This window comes from Monodelphis domestica, chromosome 3 (assembly GCF_027887165.1).
Source record: "Monodelphis domestica isolate mMonDom1 chromosome 3, mMonDom1.pri, whole genome shotgun sequence".
NCBI lineage: Eukaryota > Metazoa > Chordata > Mammalia > Didelphimorphia > Didelphidae > Monodelphis > Monodelphis domestica.
The window spans coordinates 104,838,746-104,857,393 of record NC_077229.1 but is presented as its reverse complement, the minus strand read 5'-3'; the positions used below and the strand labels follow the sequence as shown (position 1 = coordinate 104,857,393).

At 42.6% G+C, this 18,648-nt stretch overlaps 1 protein-coding gene across 12 annotated transcripts in view; it reads right to left on the bottom strand.

Moving 5' to 3' along the window:
• Positions 1–3,303: 3,303 nt before the first annotated feature.
• EEF1D (eukaryotic translation elongation factor 1 delta) overlaps positions 3,304–18,648 on the bottom strand; it is a 32,384-nt gene continuing 17,039 nt past the window's right edge. For 5 of the 12 annotated variants that reach the window (XM_056822936.1, XM_056822937.1, XM_056822934.1 and 2 more), the window contains 7 exons: positions 18,058–18,174; positions 16,677–16,748; positions 6,148–6,247; positions 5,631–5,731; positions 4,705–4,944; positions 3,972–4,166; positions 3,304–3,396 (listed from right to left, as the gene is read on the bottom strand). In XM_056822936.1, the coding sequence (XP_056678914.1) occupies positions 3,358–3,396; positions 3,972–4,166; positions 4,705–4,944; positions 5,631–5,731; positions 6,148–6,247; positions 16,677–16,748; positions 18,058–18,174 (864 nt within the window). In that variant the 3' untranslated portion in view covers positions 3,304–3,357. Of the gene's footprint in view, positions 3,397–3,971; positions 4,167–4,704; positions 4,945–5,630; positions 5,732–6,147; positions 6,248–16,676; positions 16,749–18,057; positions 18,179–18,648 lie in introns of all 12 variants that reach the window. The other 7 variants (XM_007488827.3, XM_007488829.3, XM_056822940.1 and 4 more) reach the window with 4 other exon arrangements.

Sequence of the window (18,648 nt, the reverse complement as noted above, 5' to 3'; positions counted from 1 at the left end):
GCTTTGAGGGTTGGCTCTGAAGGAAGCTGGAGGTGGAGGCCCCTGAGACTGTTTCTCCATTTTGGTCACGTGAGTAATAGGGACTGATCTCCTTTCTTTGCCCCAGCTATCTAAGGGCTTGGGCCTTTTGGCCCAGCCTAAACAGAAGGGGTATTTAAGCCCTATTCCCTTCTCTCCCCTTTCTCTCTCCCTCTCTCTCTCTATCTCTAATACCTTTCTTCATCCTGTTTGTAATTAAACTCCATAAAAGGTTGACTGCTGACTTGAGTTTTCATTTAGGAATTACATAGCTGAATTCCTTGGCGACCTTAAATTAATATATATCAGTCTTTTAAAGTGATTTCCTTGTCACACAGGTCAGGTGGAAGGTGGGTGATGAAGGCCTGCACCAGGGAGTGGCAGTGCCATAGGAGAAAAGGCACATTCAAGAGAGTTGGCTGGCCTTGGCCACAGATTGGCTATGGGCTGGGGGTGGGGTGAGAGGCAGTGAGGAGAGGGAGAGGTACCTGGTATAGGTACCTATCAAGGAATTTAGTCACAAAGGGCAGAAGGCATGGGACAAGAGTTAGTGGGGATGCAACAGAGTAAGAGAAATTCCATTTAAAATCACACTAGACAATATAAAATACTTAGGAATCTATTTGCCAAGACAAACACAGGAATTATAGGAATACAACTCCAAAACACTTTTCACAGAATTAAAACTAGATCTAAATAATTGGAAAAACATTAATTGTTCATGGGTAGGACGAACCAACATAATAAAAATGACAATCCTACCCAAACTAATTTACTTAATTTAGTGCCATACTTATCAAACTACCAGGAAATTATTTTACTGAATTAGAATTGGGGTAAATGACCTCAGCAAGATAGTCTATGATAAACCCAAAGATTCTAGCTTTGGGGACAAAAATCCACTATTTGACAAAAACTGCTGGGAAAATTGGAAAACAATATGGGAGAGATTATGTTTAGATCAACATCTCACACCCTACACAAAGATAAATTCAGAATGTGTGAATAACTTGAATATAAAGAAACTATAAGTAAATTAGGTGAACACGGAATAGTATACCTGTTAGATCTTTGGGAAAGGAAAGATTTCAAGACCAAGCAAGAGTTAGGAAAAATTACAAAATGTAAAATAAATAATTTTGATTATATTAAAGTTTTTGTACAAAACCAATGCAACCAAAATCAGAAGGGAAGCAACAAATTAGGGAAAAAATCTTTAGAACAAAAACCTCTGACAAAGGTCTAATTACTCAAATATAAAAAGAGCTAAGCTAAATCAACTGTACAAAGAAAATCAAGCCATTCCCCAATTGATAAATGGGCAAGGGACATGAATAGGCAATTTTCAGATAAAGAAATCAAAACTATCAATTAAACACATGAAAAAGTGTTCTAAATCTTATTAGAGAAATGCAAATCAAAACAACTCTGAGGTACCACCTCACACCTAGCAGACTGGCTAACACGAAGCAAAGGAAAGTAATAAATGTTGGAGAGGATGTGGCAAAATAATGCATTGCTGGTGGAGTTATGAATTGATCCAAGCATTCTGGATGGCAATTTGAAACTATGCCCAAAGGGCTTTAAATGACTGCCTGCCCTTTGATCCAGCCACACCACTGCTGGGTTTGTACCCCAAAGAGATCATAAGGAAAAAGACTTGTACAAAAATATTTATAGCTGCGCTCTTTGTGGTGGCAAAAAACTGGAAAATGAGGGGATGTCCTTTGACTGGGGAATGGCTGAATAAATTGTGGTATCTGTTGGTGATGGAATACTATTGTGCCCAAAGGAATAACAAACTGGAGGAATTCCATGTGAACTGGAACAACCTCTAGGAATTGATGCAAAGTGAAAGGAGCAGAACCAGAAGAACATTATACACAGAGACTGATACACTGTGGTACAATGAAAAGTAATGGACTTCTCTACTAGCAGCAATGCAATGATACAAGACATTTCTGAGGGACTTATGAGAAAGAACACTATTCACATTCAGAGGAAGAAAAACTATGAGAAATGTGAAAGTAGAAACACAGAAGAAAAACCAACTGCTTGATCACATGGGTTGATGGGGATATGACTGGGGATGTAGACTCTAAAAGAACACATGTAAAACTCAGTGGAATTTCCAGTCAACTATGGGAGGTGGGTGGTAGGAGGGGAGGGAAAGAACATGAATCACGTAACCATGGAAATTTTTCTTAATTAATCAATTAAATAAAATTTTAAAAATAAAAAAAATAGTGGGGATGGAAGGATCAAATGAGGGTAGGAAGGTGAAAGGAACCAGCAGACAAGGAAAGACGGAAAATAAGTGAAAGACTGTGGGTAACAGAGGGAGCAATCTGTTGGAGAAAACAGGACAACAGGGATCACCTGCAGAGGGAGGGGTTGGCCAGGGACAAGTTGATTACCTTGTTTTTTAAAAAAGAGCCAGGACTCACTTATGCATGAGGTTCCCTTCCAACTCTAAATCTATGACACCAATCCTGTGTGTGGAAGGTCTGTTTCTGAAAGCATCCTGGGACTTAGGGCAGGAATTCAGAACTAAGACTATATTAAGACAAAGCTAATGTAGAGAGTAACAAGTGACAACCCTTCTTTTCCTCTACTCTAATCAGACTCCTATCAGGAACACAGATGGTGGAAATGAGTGTATGGGAGGAAAAGGAGAATGGGAAGGGAAGCTCAGACTCTTGTTATTCTACTAGACCAGAGGATCTTCCTTGGGTCAAGAACCCCTTTGGCAGACTGGTGAAGACTCTGGACCCCACTCCTCAAAACAATAATTTATAATACATAAAACCACCAAGGAAAACAGTTAAACTTCAATACAGGCTAGACTGAACATTCCTTTCATACTCCTAGCCTTCCAGAAGGGCTGCCACTTTTCCACTTCTAGGCTCCAAGTGCTAAGGAGTCCAGGTTCCCCACTAGCTGTCTTTAAATTCTAGAGGCCTTAGGAAGGACACCAAATTTGAAGTGATTGAAGTAGCAGTTTCTTTGGTCATTTTTTTTACATTTTATTCACTTTTAAAGCTTCATATCCTATGGCATCTGACTCTCCAGGATTGCTGGGGCCTGCTGTCTGACCAGTGGCTCAGAGGACTAGCCACAATAGAGGCCACATTCTATAGTCTTGATATCTATCCTAAATCCAGGTGAAGAATCTCTCCAAGGCCCAATTCTCCCCACCATGGAAGGGAAGGTCAGGGATTCCGCTCCATCTCCCTCAAAGGTTGCCCCTTCCTCCCTAGAGACCCAGACCACAACAGGCCCAAGCACCTCAAATCTCAGCCTTTATTTTGGTTACAGATTCACACACATTCAGGGGCCTTAGATCTTGTTGAAAGCAGCGATGTCAACGCTCTGCACCTGCAAATGGGAGGACAGATGAAATAGATTAGAAGGATGCTCTATGAACTACCTGCTAGCTTGCACTCCCACTCATCCTCCTTACCCACACTTCCTTTATCCCTCACACCTGGGGAAATCCAGTAAATTGCCAAGTCACCCCACAACAAGAAGCCTAGACTAATCCTTAGATGGCTTTTAAGTCCAATTGCCACATATCATATTTTAGAAAATGGAGGCAAAATTTAGGGAAGTGATACTACTCAAGGTTAATAGGAGAACTGGCACTAAGAACCTAAGATTCCTAACTCCCAAGGCAAATCCATAGGACAAGACTAGGATCAGGAAGCACTTCCTGCCCAAGCTTGGTACTAAAGATTATTAGATCAGACTCAGTTCTAGAGCTGGAAAGTCTTGTAGAGATCATGGATATGGATAAGGAAAGAGAAGTTAAAGGACTCTGTGTCAACAGGGAATAAATGGCAGAGCTAGGATTTGAACTCAAATTCCATGACTCCAAATACAGCTCAAAGCCCAGTGCACCTGGTCCATAAACAAACATTCAAACTTTGTAGAGGCCTTAGCCTATAACTTACATAATCTTCGAACTTGGTGATCTCCTCCTCCAGGATGTCTGTGCCCACCTTGTCATCCTCTACCACACACTGGATCTGCAGCTTCCGAATGCCATAACCTACAGGCACCAGCTTGGAGCCTCCCCAGACCAGGCCATCCAGTTGTATGGAGCGGACGCACTCCTCCAACTTTGCCATGTCTGTCTCATCATCCCACTTGGGAGGAATCAGAGAAAGGGTTAGATGGTATAGGCCTGGCTAGGGTACCAAGACTTTCTATCATACCCCTACCCCAAGGGTCTTCACATCACAAATATGCCAAATTGTATGACCAAAACCAAATTTGACTTTAGAGATAAAAAGATTCTTCTCAAAAAATTGCTTTGCTAAAAATATGTGGATTTCTATGCATCCTTAGAAGCAGACTTCCTCTGGCTCCACCCCACATCTTCCTTCTTATGAAGACAAATGCTTTCAACTTGGAATTCACCATCTGAGAATAACTGCCATTTCTCTACAATTTACAGTGTAAAGCAAGACCCAAAGTATAGATGTAATTTGCCCAGGGTCACACAGGAATTCTGTGGCAGAGGCAGGGTGGGGAATCAGATCTCCTAGAGGGAGGACTTATACCCTTCCAACAGAGAGGGCTGTTCAAAGAACATCATGGTGAGAATGCCAGGGTCCCAGCAACTACTCCTGTTCCATCCCCCACCCCCCCTTCTTTCACGCAACCCAAGCCCCCAACTCTCACAGGTTTAACATCTAGAAGGATGGAAGACTTGGCAATCAGTCCTGGCTTCTTGGCCTTCTTCTCTGCATACTGCCGAAGTCGCTCCTCTCGAAGCCGGGCTGCTTCCTTGTCTTCTTCCTCATCATCACTACCAAACAAGTCGATATCATCATCTTCTTCATCATCCTCTGTTGGCTGGGTGGCTGCCTTCTTGGCTGGTGATGTAGGAGGCAGCTCCACCTTCTGCATAGGGGACACATGCTGCCCAGGGAGAGAGGAACCAGGCAGAAGGGTCAGAAATTCGCCTGGCTCCTGAGGGACAAACCCAAAAAGTTTCCTGGGATGCTGTTAATGAGCTTCAAGCTTCATCCAAGGACTTCCTTCATCCTTGTTTGAAGTCTAGATTCTTCCAGTTGATGGCTCCTTGCATCTGATCCTACTTCCCCCACCTCAGTTACCTGCCATCTTTAAACAATTTAGTTCAATCAACATGTATTAAAGAAGGGAGGATACTGGGAAGAGTTGAGTCTGTGTAGAAGGTGAAAATGGGGTAGTGCACTCGAGGCAGGGAGGAAGGAGCCCAATATGGCTGAAAAGCATATAAGAAGAGTGACACAAGACTAGAGGCTCACAGAGGGTCTGAGGAGTTGGTGTTAGACTCTATGGCAAATATGAAAGAAGGTGATGAAGTCCGAGGGAGGGGGATAGCACAGGTAGATCACTTGGGCAACCTCATCATGAAGGACAGATGTGAGAAAGGGGTGAGGGCAATAATGAGGCTGCTCTAATCTTACAGGTGAGGGGGGCAGGAGAAGCCAGAGTATGTGCAAATACCAAGGACAGAGATGCATCCTCTTGGACTTTAAGATACTGTCTGTATTAGGATTGGACTCTGATTTGAAGAGAAGATGCTTTGTTTTAAAATATGCTGGGAGGCAAACATTCACCTGAGTCTGAGGAGCCAGAGAGCGGTGAGAGGGGGAACATTTCTCCAGGGTACTCAGCCGGCTTTCAAGCTTGGAGATGGTGAGCTGTAGGTCTTGAATTACTGCAGAAGAAAAGGGAGTTACCCAGTGTTAGGACTGAATAGGGTGGAGATTGATTCCAAGTATCTCCATTGTATCAATTCTAAAATTAATCATGACTCAAAGAAATTCCTGTTCTATGCTTAAGCATAGGTCAAAGTCCTTTCCATTGTTCAGCAAAAGGTTTCTGTCCTAAAGTAATCTTAAGAAGGGAAGAGAAGGAACCTCCCATGCCAATGGGGTTCACATTCCAATAGTCAAGACCCACTATCAATAGGAAATTTTTCAAGTATGAAATTTCCCAATGGTGAAATTTCCAACATTTATAAGTCTAAGAAATTTTGAGGTTTACACCAGGGGAAGGCACCTCCAGCAAGGACAGGACCAGAGGGGCGTGGAAGGCTTTTCCCCACAGCCTGTGGGGTGGGTATTCACTCACCACTCCGAAGGCTTTGGTTCTCTACCTCTAGGTTGGAAATTCTGGTGACCAGCTCACTATGGTCCCCACTGGGGCCACTGGAAGAGCTGGCAGTTGTGCTCTGTAACGAGAAACAGTGAGGGGGGATAAAGTTGTTGGGCTGGAAGTCTTCTGGGACCACAGAGAGGCAGGGGGAGTGGGAAAGAGAGATACAGGGATCCCAATTTGCAAAAGGGAGTAGGGAAAGATGTGATGAAAGGAGGTAATTGATGCTACACGGGGAGGGGGTCATAACAGGAGCAATCAATTTCAGTATTGCTAATTCACTGAGAATTTACAGGCTCCTAAGATCATGTATTCTTATCTACAAACTCCTTCCCTTCTTCCTCCCCAACCCTGTCCACCCCCACCAAAAACAACCAAAAAACAAACAAAAAAAAAACCTGTACATAAACCCTTTACAGATCTCATCTCTCCAAGTCTGGAAGCAGCATGTAAAAGGTGAGGTGGGAGGGTAGACACTAGACTCTATTCCTATGGTCACCCACAACTTATTTGCCAACTTTGCCTTGGAATGAAAGGAATATGCTATGGGACCCTGGCCTCCCGTCCCAGCAGAAGCATCAACCCAGCAAGTAAGACAAGCTCTACTCCAGGCCCAGCATGCAGCTCATTGGCAAAAGAAGAAAGTTGCAGGAATTGGGAAAGTGGGAGTCTGGAAGAAAGGTATGAAAACTTGGATCCCAGGAGAGAGCCCACTACTGTCTACTCAGTTGTGACCAAAATGGATACAGAGAGACTTGACCTGGAGCTAGGAGCATTGGGGGGGGGGGGGGGGGGACGCGCCCTGTGTTTTCCACCCCATTATTGGTAGCCATATGATCAATCATTCACATCTATGGCTTTTCCCTCAACCTATGATATGTGAAACTATCTCACAACAATGGCCTTCCTCATATAAAGTTTTAGTGATGTGACGAATTAATCTTTGATCCAGAAAAGAAAATATAACCTCCATCTGAATGATAAGACAGAAGCAACAGAAAAACAACAAAAAAGGAATCCCAGAATCCCAATGCCTCCCTTTTCTTTTTAAAGCTAAAAGATGCAAAAGCTACAGAATAGGAAGCAAAGAATTTGGGGATTTCAACTCTGGACAGTTTGGGGGCATGAAATCAAGAAAGCACTTCACTCCTAAGGGGTACCAGGTTATGCATCATCTGAGTTGTGAGGCCACAGTGCCTTGGCTTGGGCTATTCCAGAGCTATGAACTTTTGAGGGTGAGCAGCCCTCTCCCTTTCCATCCCCAGAAATGACTTACAGGACCAGATTTGGCCTGGCTCAGGGCCGCAGGGGAATTTTGCAGCACCATCTTGAGCTGGAAAGTGGGTGGGGAAAAGATTCAAAGATGAGAGGTGCTGGGAAGAAAGCAAAGCAGAGGTTGCTGAGACAGTCATTCCAAGGAAAAGCAAGGGAAGGGTGGGGGGAAAGAGACCCAGACAAGCCTGCCCAGTCATACATACTTGGAACCACAGGCCTACAGCTGCTTAAAACAGCACATCAGGCTTTTGACCCCCTAGGGACAGAAGTATTTGGTCAATAAGTGCACACACATGTAAACTTTGGAGGCTCGGCTCCAATGCCCAGCTGAATGACTAGCCTCAGGGAATCTCACCCAACCATACCTTCTCACCTGTCCTCCAAATATTCTATTCCCCTTAGGTCTCTTTGGTTGTTTTCTCTTGCTTGGTAACTAGCTATATCAGGCCATCGGAGCCTTGCTCTCCTTTAGCCATTCCTCCAAGATATCTACAGCAAGTGTGGAATGAGGGGTAGGGGTAGGAATGAGGGCAGTATGTGACCAGAAAAAAAAATCTATTAGCTAGTCAATCTCTTCTCCCATTCATGGAGATTGCTCCCCAGCACTTCAAGAGCAACCTTACTAACTACAGTTTTCTATTAACACTGGCCCACAACACTATCGTCATATTATTCAGAAATACTCCATTGCCTCTAGGATAAAGTTCAAATTCCTTTGCTCCAATCTATCTATGAACAAATCCAACTAAACAAATATTCCTGTGAATTGTGTTTGGGGAAGATAGGCCCATTGCTATATACCAGCCTCATCTCCCCTTACTTTCCAAAACAAACCCTCTACTACAGACAAATTGGCTTCCTGTTTCTCTCTTAACACCACAGTTGTTTTTATGTCATTCCATCCACTAGACATGCTTTCCTCTACTCTTCAAGTTCTACTCATCCTTTAAAAAACAAAACAAAACAAAAACCCTTACCTTCCATCTTAGAATCAATATTGTGTATTGGTTCCAAAGGCAGAAGGGTGGTAAGGGCTAGGCAATGGGGGGCAAAGTGATTTGCCTAGGGTCACAACAGCTAGGAAGTGTCTGAGGTACCAGAGGAGAAGGGAATGGAGCCCTCAATGTTTGTTGTGTTTTTGTGAGCTTAGTGGCATGCCTGGCAAATACTGCGACTGCATGTGGTAAGTAGTGTTTTGCTTTTTGGCAGCTGGTATATATTCAAAATTTTAATTTAAATTAAAATGGAGTTAATTTTTAAAAACCCATACCCCCATCTTAGAATCAATATTTTATATTGGTTCAAAGGCATAAGAATGGTAAGGGCTAGGCAATGGAGGTTAAATTACTTGCCCAGGATCACATAGCTAGGAAGTGCCAAAGGTCAGACAAGTCCAAGACCTAGCCCCATGATGGAAAACCTATGGTATGAGTGCCAAAGATGACACACAAAGACCTCTCTGTGGGCACACACATCACCCGCCAGAGTTAGCTGCTCCCTTCCCCATCTGCACTGTGCCTCCCCACCCCTTTGCCCAGCAACCCACTGGAAGCACTTACTCACTTCCCCTGAGTAGAGCACCTGGGCCACTCCCCTCCCCATCTTTGAGGTAAGACAGTGGCATGGGGGGTGGGAGTGGGAGGAGTGGATATGGCATGGTACAAAGTGTCTAAAAGGTTCGCAATCACTGACCTAACAGGTTTCTGGCTCTGGCCACTGAGCATCCTAACTGCCCCTAAATACTGTCTTTTTAAAAAAGAAAATATTTATGATAACTCTATGGAGACCAAATAGCATGATAGCCATTTATACTACTTAAACCACCTCTACCCCACCCTACTCCCAGCCTTGGAAAAAATTCAGCTCTATTCATAGGCCACCAGCTCTGAGAGAAATATCTCCCCCAAAAGACTGCCATTATCCCCCTAAAAGCAAAGACTAGAATCAGTTGGCAATGGATAACAACTGGACTGGCCAAAGACTGCAAATATTGCTGAGCTAGGGGGAGAGCTCTGGTAGGAAAGGAACATTTACTCTTATTTTACCAAGAAAACTATACCCAAAGGATATAGTTAAAATGATCATCTATCTTAACTCCAGATCTTAACAGAGTAGCATTCCACTCTGTTATACTACTACTTTTACTTGAGCATGATTTTCACTAGAATGGAACTCCCTTTTGGCGATTGTAGATCAGCAACTCATGTGTAACTTATTCTTGGATTTTAGCTATTATATTCCTGGAAGCTGTTATTTGAGGATTTCTTTATGGAGGTAATCTGTGAATTTTTTCAATTTCTATTTTATTTTCTAATACGAGAATAACTGGGAAGTTTTATTTGATAATTTCTTATATCATGATGTCTAGGCTTTTTTTTAATATCATGGCTTTCATGTAATCCAATAATTCTTAAATTGTCTCTCCTAGATCTATTTTCCATATCAGTTGTTTTTTCAACAGTTTTGTTTTTTCATTCTTTTGATTTCATTTTATTGTTTCTTAATGTCTTGTGAAATCATTAGCTTCTAGTTGCTCAATTCTAATTCTTAAGGCCTGATTTTCCTCTATCAGCTTTTGAGCCTCCTTTTCAATTCTTCTTGCATTGCTTTAATTTCTCTTCCCATTTTTCCTCTGACTCTCTTCATATTTTTCTTTTGGACTTTGCATGTTTCCTTTGCTTTCACTATCCCCTTCTGTTTCTATACCTTGCTATGTTTCCATAAAAATTCTCTACAGTTAGGTGCTTTTTTGGTTGCTCATTTTTTCAACCTTTTTATAGGTAGGCTCTATTCTCTGGGAAATTAGGGTACCATCTTAAACTTAGTCCTTCCTTGATGCTCTCCTTAGCTTTATTTCTGGGTTTCTGCCAGTTTCAGTTCTTCCAAGATGGTATATTGACCTGAGGGCTGGGAGCTCTGAGAGCTACCTCCCACTGCTGATAGCTGAAATTATCACCTCAGATTTGGGTGAAGTTTTTGGTCTCACTATGGGCTTAATCAGGTCAGGCACACAGTAGATTATTTAACCCTGAGGCTCTGCCTTGAGTTTTTTTGCAAAAGGATTAGGCCCCTGCTTTGGGTCTACCAACTACCCCAAACTATGTCCTTGACATAGATATTTGGGCCCACGCAGATTGCCCTGGGCTGCAATTCCAGACTTCACTGAAGGTTTGCTTGGAATTTCAAGGGTGTGCATTGGCTTGGACCTTTTTTGCCCAGGAAGGGTCTCAGGGTCTGGATGTTGGCTTGGGATCAGGTTCAGAACTTGGCACAGCAAATGTGGGGTGGGGGTGGGACTCGCCATTTGTTTGCTCCTTACTCCTTGCTATAGCCTCCTGCTGCCAATGCTCCTCTCCTACCCCAGTGCCTCAGATGTTCTCTAGCTACCTTTTGGGTTTTTCTCTTCTTGAAGGTTGTTTCACTCTATCTCCTTATTGGTTCTTTCTCTCCTGTATTTGTTTTGTGGCATTATTTTAAGATTGGTTGGAGGGGATTCTCATGGTGGTTTCCAGTTTCCCTGCTTCTACTACTTCACCATCTTAGCTCTACCCCCAGTCTAACCTATAGAGAGCTGTCTTGGGCACTAAGAAGTTAAATGAGCTAGAATGTGACACAGGCAAATCTTGAGCTCTCCTCATTCTGACTCCCAGGCTAGCTCTTGGCAATATATACTACGTATTGCATATGTATGAGTGCATTTGCATTAGCTTTTTCTTTTGTCACTTGTTCTCTGGTTATTGCAACCTAAATGTATTATTTATATGCAGGTCTGAAAGTACTACAGGTATACAGTTTTATATGTAGTTATAGTTCATTTTTACACATAAACATATTAGGACAACCAAAGAACAAACACAGAACAAACTCAAAAGGATGGGTAGAGTTTTAGTCTTTCATTTTCTTTTCATTTACTTTTTAAGCAGACCAATTCTTTTTGAGCCTCACAATAATCTAGTGGAGTTAAGTGTTCTAGGTAAGGCTATTTTGCAGATGAGGAAACTTGAGACTGAGTAACTTGCCCAAGATCACACAGACTTATATCTTCTGTCTAAAGTCCTGTACATCTCCTGCTCTGTCATGCTGTCTCTTCAGGATATTTTATAGGTGAAGATAGGGAGACTCTTCCACCCAACAGAAGGGCATGAACAGTAAGGAGACAGCAAAATGAGAAGAACCAGAAGTATAGATGGAGAATAGTGGGAAACCAGTCCTAACAGGTATATTCTAAGTCAATTGGAATTATTCTGGTAGGCTCCAAAGAGAAGAACTAGGTTCCACAAAATGTTCAGATTTAGAGAAAAAAATGAGAGAAATCAGGGCTCTCCAGGGTGGAGGCACTAAAGTCTTTAAGCAGAGACTAGATAGGTACTTGCCAAGGAATACTGGTTTAAAACTGAATTATAAAAGGAATTCCTGCTCAGTCTGGACTAGATGACTTTTAAGGTCTCCTCCAATTCTGAAAGCATATGATTTGATGACTTTGGAGAAGACCACCCTGAGGAGGACTCTTAAAAAATGTAGACTTAATCCCATAGCCAGTGGGGGACTATGAAAGACTTCTGGCAAGGGAAAACAATGAAGAAAAGTTTTGTGAGGTTTTTGGGAAAAACACTTCAAGTAGATTATTCAGAATGAGCTAGAGAGAAATAAGACTAAGGCAGGGAAATGAGGCTACTACAAACAATGAATCCTTAACTAAGGTTAAAAAAAAAGGGGGGGGGGCCACAAACCCAACAGAAGAACTGGTGGGACTTAGCAATTATTTGAAATGTTAGAGTAAGGAAAGGGGAAATACAGTTGCAAGCCTGGGTGATTAGAACTTTTATTTTTACTTAGAGGCAGCCTAGGTAGACACACAGTAAGTGCATAATACCTCTTCCCTTTTTATAATATTGATTTTTCAAAGTAAGTACTTTGTGGTGGGATTTCAGTGTTTATTGGGCAACATCTTGAAGAACACTCACAATAAGTGGTCAGGAAGAGTAGAGGGAGAACAATAAATAAACAGTTAAAGAGACACTGGAGGAAAACCAGGACAGGGCAAGTGAAGTAAATTATTTGTTTACTAGGAGGAATTGAATTATTTTTATTTTTGAGGCTATGACAATACTATTTGCACCTGTTTGTAATTTCCTTATTGCTTCTTTAGTTGGAGGAGGGAAGAAATTAGATAACCAGTGATTAGACTAGAATGTGAAGAGGCCCAATGCAAAATCCACTGTCAAAGTCTCTGATGCCTATTCTATACTCCAGTTCCCAGGCATTCTCCTTCCCTCTTTAAGACTGTGCCCCACCTGCTTCTATTTTTAATGCTCTCTTTTGTTTCTCCACTTCCCTTTTTTCATCTTTCTCTCTAACCTTACCCTTATACTTTGGATATCTCAATTTACAAGCTGAAATTTTTTCTCAGTTTCTCAAACTCCTTATTTCCCACAGCCTGCACCTTCATTCACTTCAGCCATATATAGGGATGGTAGCTAGGCAACACAGTCAACAAAGTAATGGGCCCAAAGTTAGGAAAATCTAGGTTCTAATGAGGATGAGGTCTCATACACTTACTAGGTTGTCACCTTGGACAAGTCACTTAAACTTCTAGTCAGTTTCCTCATCTGTTAAATTGGGAATAATAATCGCAACTACACCTTTGCAGAGTTGTTGGAAGGATCATGAGATAATGATTGTGAAGTACTTGGCACAAAGTAGGTGCCTAATAAATGCTTGCTCCATTCTCTTCTCTATCTCCCCTTGATATCTTGTCATCACTCACAAGGAAAGTGTCTCTGCAATCCAGAAATCCATTAACTCATAAATTCTTGTGATCACAACTTCCCCACCCTTCCAACTGTCCCTTGGCCTCACCCCTTTCTTTACCCCATTCTCTGTCCTTTCCCATGGGACCACCCATGCTCTGGCCTTATTTTTTTCTCTTAAAAATCTTGATTCAATAGTAGCCAATTCAACCTCTAGCCCCTAGCATCCCTTTGCTCCCTGTTCTATTGTTGAGGATTCCATTCCAAACTCTATCTCAAATTAAACCTACTCTCCTCCCATACCTCTTTAGTCAAACCCACATTCCACTGAATGCTGCTGTAAGTCACAACTCTTCTGACCAGGTCCACTACAAATTTAAGTTTATAACTCTTCACTGGTTTTTCACTGCTGCATAGCAATCTCTTTAACCCTTCCCTGATTTACTCTCTTTCCCATCCCCTACATTCTCTTTTCAAGCTGCTGATGCCACCCTCTGCCCTTTCAGCTAAGGACCTTGCCAGTGGTGATCTCTCTCCTCCTATTTCTATAATACAAACCACATCAGCACCATCCCTTATTCCAGTCTCTTACCAATGACAACCCATCTTCTAGTAGCTGGATCCCATTACCCCACTTTTACTGGGAGTTTATGCCTTTGATCATGCCCCCTCCCCCTAATTTTCATTTCCTCTTTCGAAAGTTTCTTCCTTCATACTTATAAATTCCCCAATATTCCCCATGTTTAAATATCCTTCACTTCAATCCTGCTCTTTTCTGAGGCTTGTTATTACATTACTCTCCTTCACACATTTTACTTTCTAGTTAAACTGGGCCTACACCTTCCTGGTACACTATAACAATTCATCTCTCATCTCTGTGCCTTTGCCTACACTGTCTCCTCTTGCCTGGGATGTACAACTTTATCTCTTGCCTCATACAGCTCCCTTCAAAGTTCAACTCAAGTGCTGCCTCCTCCATACAAGAAGCCTAATCTAAATCTCAACAGTTGCTAGTACCCAAGGGTCCCCTGGAAATCCCTTTGTTATTATTTTGTAACTCCTTTTCTATGAACACATTATTCTCCCTTGTCTACTCCTCTAGAAATAAGTTCCTGGAGGGCAGGAAATGCTTGGTCTGAATTTCTCTCTCCAGCACCTGGCACATAACAGGAATCAAAGATTTAGTGGTGGAAGAGACAACTAGTTCCTGGCAGACCTCACCAGGCTCTAACAGGGGAAGGACAAAAATTGGAAGCAATACCAGGATGAAATGGGAGGGGAAGAGAAAAGGAAAACCCTGACTCTAAAAGGACCACTTTCTTAGCAGAAGTAGCAACTCCAGAGTTCATGCTTAACTTGAAAGATACCTTATTCAAAACCAGGAAGAAACACCTTTGAGAGGTAGTAGAATAAGGGATGGATCTTGAGCCAGAGGACCTTTACATCTGTTAAATGGGGTGAGCAGAGGCAGATGTTGGTTTAGATCAGGTGTCAAACTCCTGCCCTGCACAACTCCTGAAAACAGTCAGAACCAGCTTAAAATGTAATTGGAATCTTTAACAAAAGAAATAAAAACACAATCTAGATAATATTAATTTGTGGTTTTTAAAAGCCAACATGCAGCCTATGGGGATCCCTTCTATTTAAGTTTGATATTACTGAACTAGATGACCTCCATAGGCACTTTGTAGCTCGATTATGAGTCTTTGAGGCTACAAGGCTACATTGAAACTCCACTCCCCACTTAAAAACAAAAAAGGCCAACCTATGACAATTCATATGCAGCTACCTGAAGAAAAGCCAGCTTCCCTCTATCATGCCACAGTTATCATCATATTTAGGCTTCCCTCAAAGAAATTAAGCAGTGGGGAATAAAAAATTAAGGAAAGGATACAGAAGAGCCATGACACTGGCTTCTGGACAGTCACACTTATCAGACATATATCACTGCTGGTCACTAAGATGGGAGAAAAGGGAGGACAAAGATTTAAAAGGAAGAGCCTCACACCACCACCAGGGGGCTCCTTATCACCACTGTTCAAAAAAAAAAAAAAAAGTGTATTCATCCTCTCCAAATGAGATTCTTTTCTTTAATCCCATCAGACCAGTTCTCAGAACCTATAGACTCATTCCTTTTTATGGGCTTTTACTTTATCTTTTCCTGTGCAAGTAGGCCCACCACCTATCCTTGTTCCATCCATCCAATTACTATCATCTTTCAGAACTTGCTGGCACAGGTCTGTCTACAAGTGCTTAGGAAGATTAGCCCATAGGATCAAAGAGTTCATATCAAAATATATCAGAACTCTACCCCAGCTGGGTGCATATGCTATTTTTACAGATACTAAAATTCCTTCAATATCCTCAAAAAGCAGCCCTGGTCAGTGTGGCTGACCAGAGATTATTGTTTTACAAAGGAAAAGTAGTTTGCTGAGGCACACAGGAATGAAGTAAAAGAACGTCACAAGACTCAAACCCAAATTTGAGCTAAGTCAGTGTTCTTTTCAAGAGCACAAACATTACCTTTACAACAACTAATAACAACTGGAAGATATATATGGAAAATAGACTGGCTTCCAACTCCTTTAAAAGCCACTAAACATCCACTATTCTAATTAGCAGAACAAGAAAGGCTGAGGCGGTACCCTCTGTACCATCTCTTCCCTGAGTCTATGCCTTTCTATCTCAACCATAACTAGCTCACATCCAAGAAACACTGAAGAAATAAATGACAAATAGCCAAGACATCAAGTACATCACAAATGAAAGCAACACATTACCTAATGGCCCCCATATCAGGATTAAAATAAAATTAATAACAGAACCAATCACCAGCAGACTAGTCTTTAAACAGCCTGATCCAGCCTGACTAACTCAATAAATCCATCTTCCTCCTCTTTCTAGGAAGGGACAAGAAGGAGACAAAACCCAGAGAGGCAAACAGCAATTATCAGCAGAGAAAAGATGCGCTTTTTTTTTGCATACATCCTTCCTATGAAGGGAAGAGGCAGGAAAGAAAAGGTAGCAGCCAGCGTTATGCAGTGCCTTTGGGACCAACTGAGGAGGGAAAGAGAAGGGAAGCCCAGCCCTGCAGGGAAGCAGCAGTAAGAGCCCTGAGCATATAAGCCTAAGGCCTAAGTCATTAGGGAAATAAAACCACATGACTGGCTAGGATAAGACTCACGAGAACCTGAGGAGAAAAATATATCAAAGTCTCAGAGTGAGATGGCCCATGTATACGCATGTGGAAATTTAGGGTTTCAAAAGCAGTTTACTGCTTAGGGAGGGGAAAACCCCTATAGACTTATAAATATCCTCGCTACTCTAAACAGAAAACATTCCTTCCCTTTACTTAAAAAAGTAATAATAAAAATGTTTTAGATCAAGATCCAACAGATGGTGGCAGAGGCCAGCCAGGTGGGCATGGGCGCACAAGAGGACACCACAGGCAGCCAGCTGGTGCGAGCATAGGGTACTCACTCCGGCCAGCGATTTCTGGATATTCTCCCTGGCTCTGGCAATGTCACGAAGGATCACGCTGGCGCCATTCTCCTGCAAACAGTGCAGACAGAACCAACATGTGTTTTTATTTGGGGGAAAAAAAGGATCTAAGACAGGGCATGAAAAGTGTTATAGACAGAAATTAATTGATGGAAAGAAGCAAGAGCCAGTGGAGTTTTTTTCTTTTTTTTGGTTAGTGGCAAGGCCCTTGGCAAGCACTCAGTGTTGGACAACACCCTGATGCCTAGAGGAAAGGGTGACAGCAGCTTGGTAAGTTTTTCATCCTGTTCTTCTGGGTACAACTATTACCACATTCCCTCCTGCTTCTAAACAGCCCAGGGACCACAGTTCTCAGGGAAGTGGGGGTCACATGACTACCAACAGGCAGAGAAGTCAACCAGGGCCTTCTTGGCTTGCATGGCTCTAGGCCACAACTTTGCTTCTCTCTGGTGGGATTCACTCAACAGCTAGACAATAGACCTTCAAAGTTCTACGTCTACTTACTGGTCTATCACCTACTTCCAAATCCCCTCATGCAGGTGCCAACCAGCTAGGAGTCTCATTTAACCCAACCAGTGGCAGCCTAGACCTCACTGCCTTACCAAAGCAGGAGTTTGAAGAACAAGCTTGAGATCCAACACCTGATAAAGTCTGGGAACCTGCCTAAATAACTCCCAGGCCACAATAGTCCATGAGAACCTCAAGAGGGCCAGGTAGAAATGAAGAGTATGCTGAAGCAAAGCCAGGGGTAAGGACCCTCCTGTCCAGGAGCCACTTAATCTAAAGGGACACATTTAGGATGTGCCTGCAGTTAGGTCCTTCCCCAGGATCCCATATTCACTACATGGTAAGGGATGAACATGAGAAGCACTGTTAGATTAAATAAATTTCTGCAGCTGCCTGTCCCTGGCAGGTAGGGTAGGCAAAATCCCTCCAGAGCAGCCAGGCATATAACCTACTGATACTTGTCAAGTCTGGCATCAACACTTCTATCTGGCCCAGGGATACCCCCATGGCTCAAGTCTGCTCACCCAATCCTCTGCTGCCTCAGAAATCTGATTTAGAGCTGCTAAGATCACTTCATCCTAAATCATTTTACAGATGATAAAATTGTAGCCTTGCGAGGGAAAACAATTTATTCAAGGCCCCAGAGCATAAGTGGCAGGGCCTACACCTGAAGTCTTCCAGCTGCAAAATTTCCAATCCCAAGAGTTCCAAAACCATCTGACAGGAGCACAAGGGCCTCCTGCTACCCCCACTACCTCCAAATCAGAAGATGGGGGATTGGACCATAGTACCAAAGGGTATATATAGGAGGTTCCCAATTCTGTAGCCTCTTTTTATCCTCTGTCCTTATTACCTGTCGGGAGGAGACAGGAACAGGACCATTCATCTGCTCGTAGAATTTTCTCTCAGCATCATCATACTTGAATTTGTCAAACCAGATCTTCTCATGCACCAGGAAACTGGTTGCCATCTTCCTGAAGAGGAAAAGAAGGGGAGAATGTCACACCTAGGGGTGACACTGATTAACATGACTCACCTTATATGAACAACCTATGTGTTAGCTGCTCATAATAAACTTTCATTTCCATACAAACTCTGGACCTAGCAAACTATACCCTCCTGCCCACCCCCTCACCCTCCATCCCACTTCACTTCTTCTTGGATACAGACCACACCAAGAAAAAACTCCAGAAAAGTGCTATCACAGGCTATTTGGAAGGTAGGACTTCTTAAAACAGGGTCTGAAAAATGGCCTCATATCCTGACCTTCCCCTTTTCTCATAGACTCCTAGAGCTGGAAGGGACCTCTGAAATTATCTAGTTAAATCCATCCTGGAATAGGATTCCTTTATAAGACCTCTGACAAGCCAGCCAGTCCTTGAGTACCTTGGGTGATGTGGAAATCCAACCCCTCTGGAAGCCCATTCCATTTTCATATAGCTAC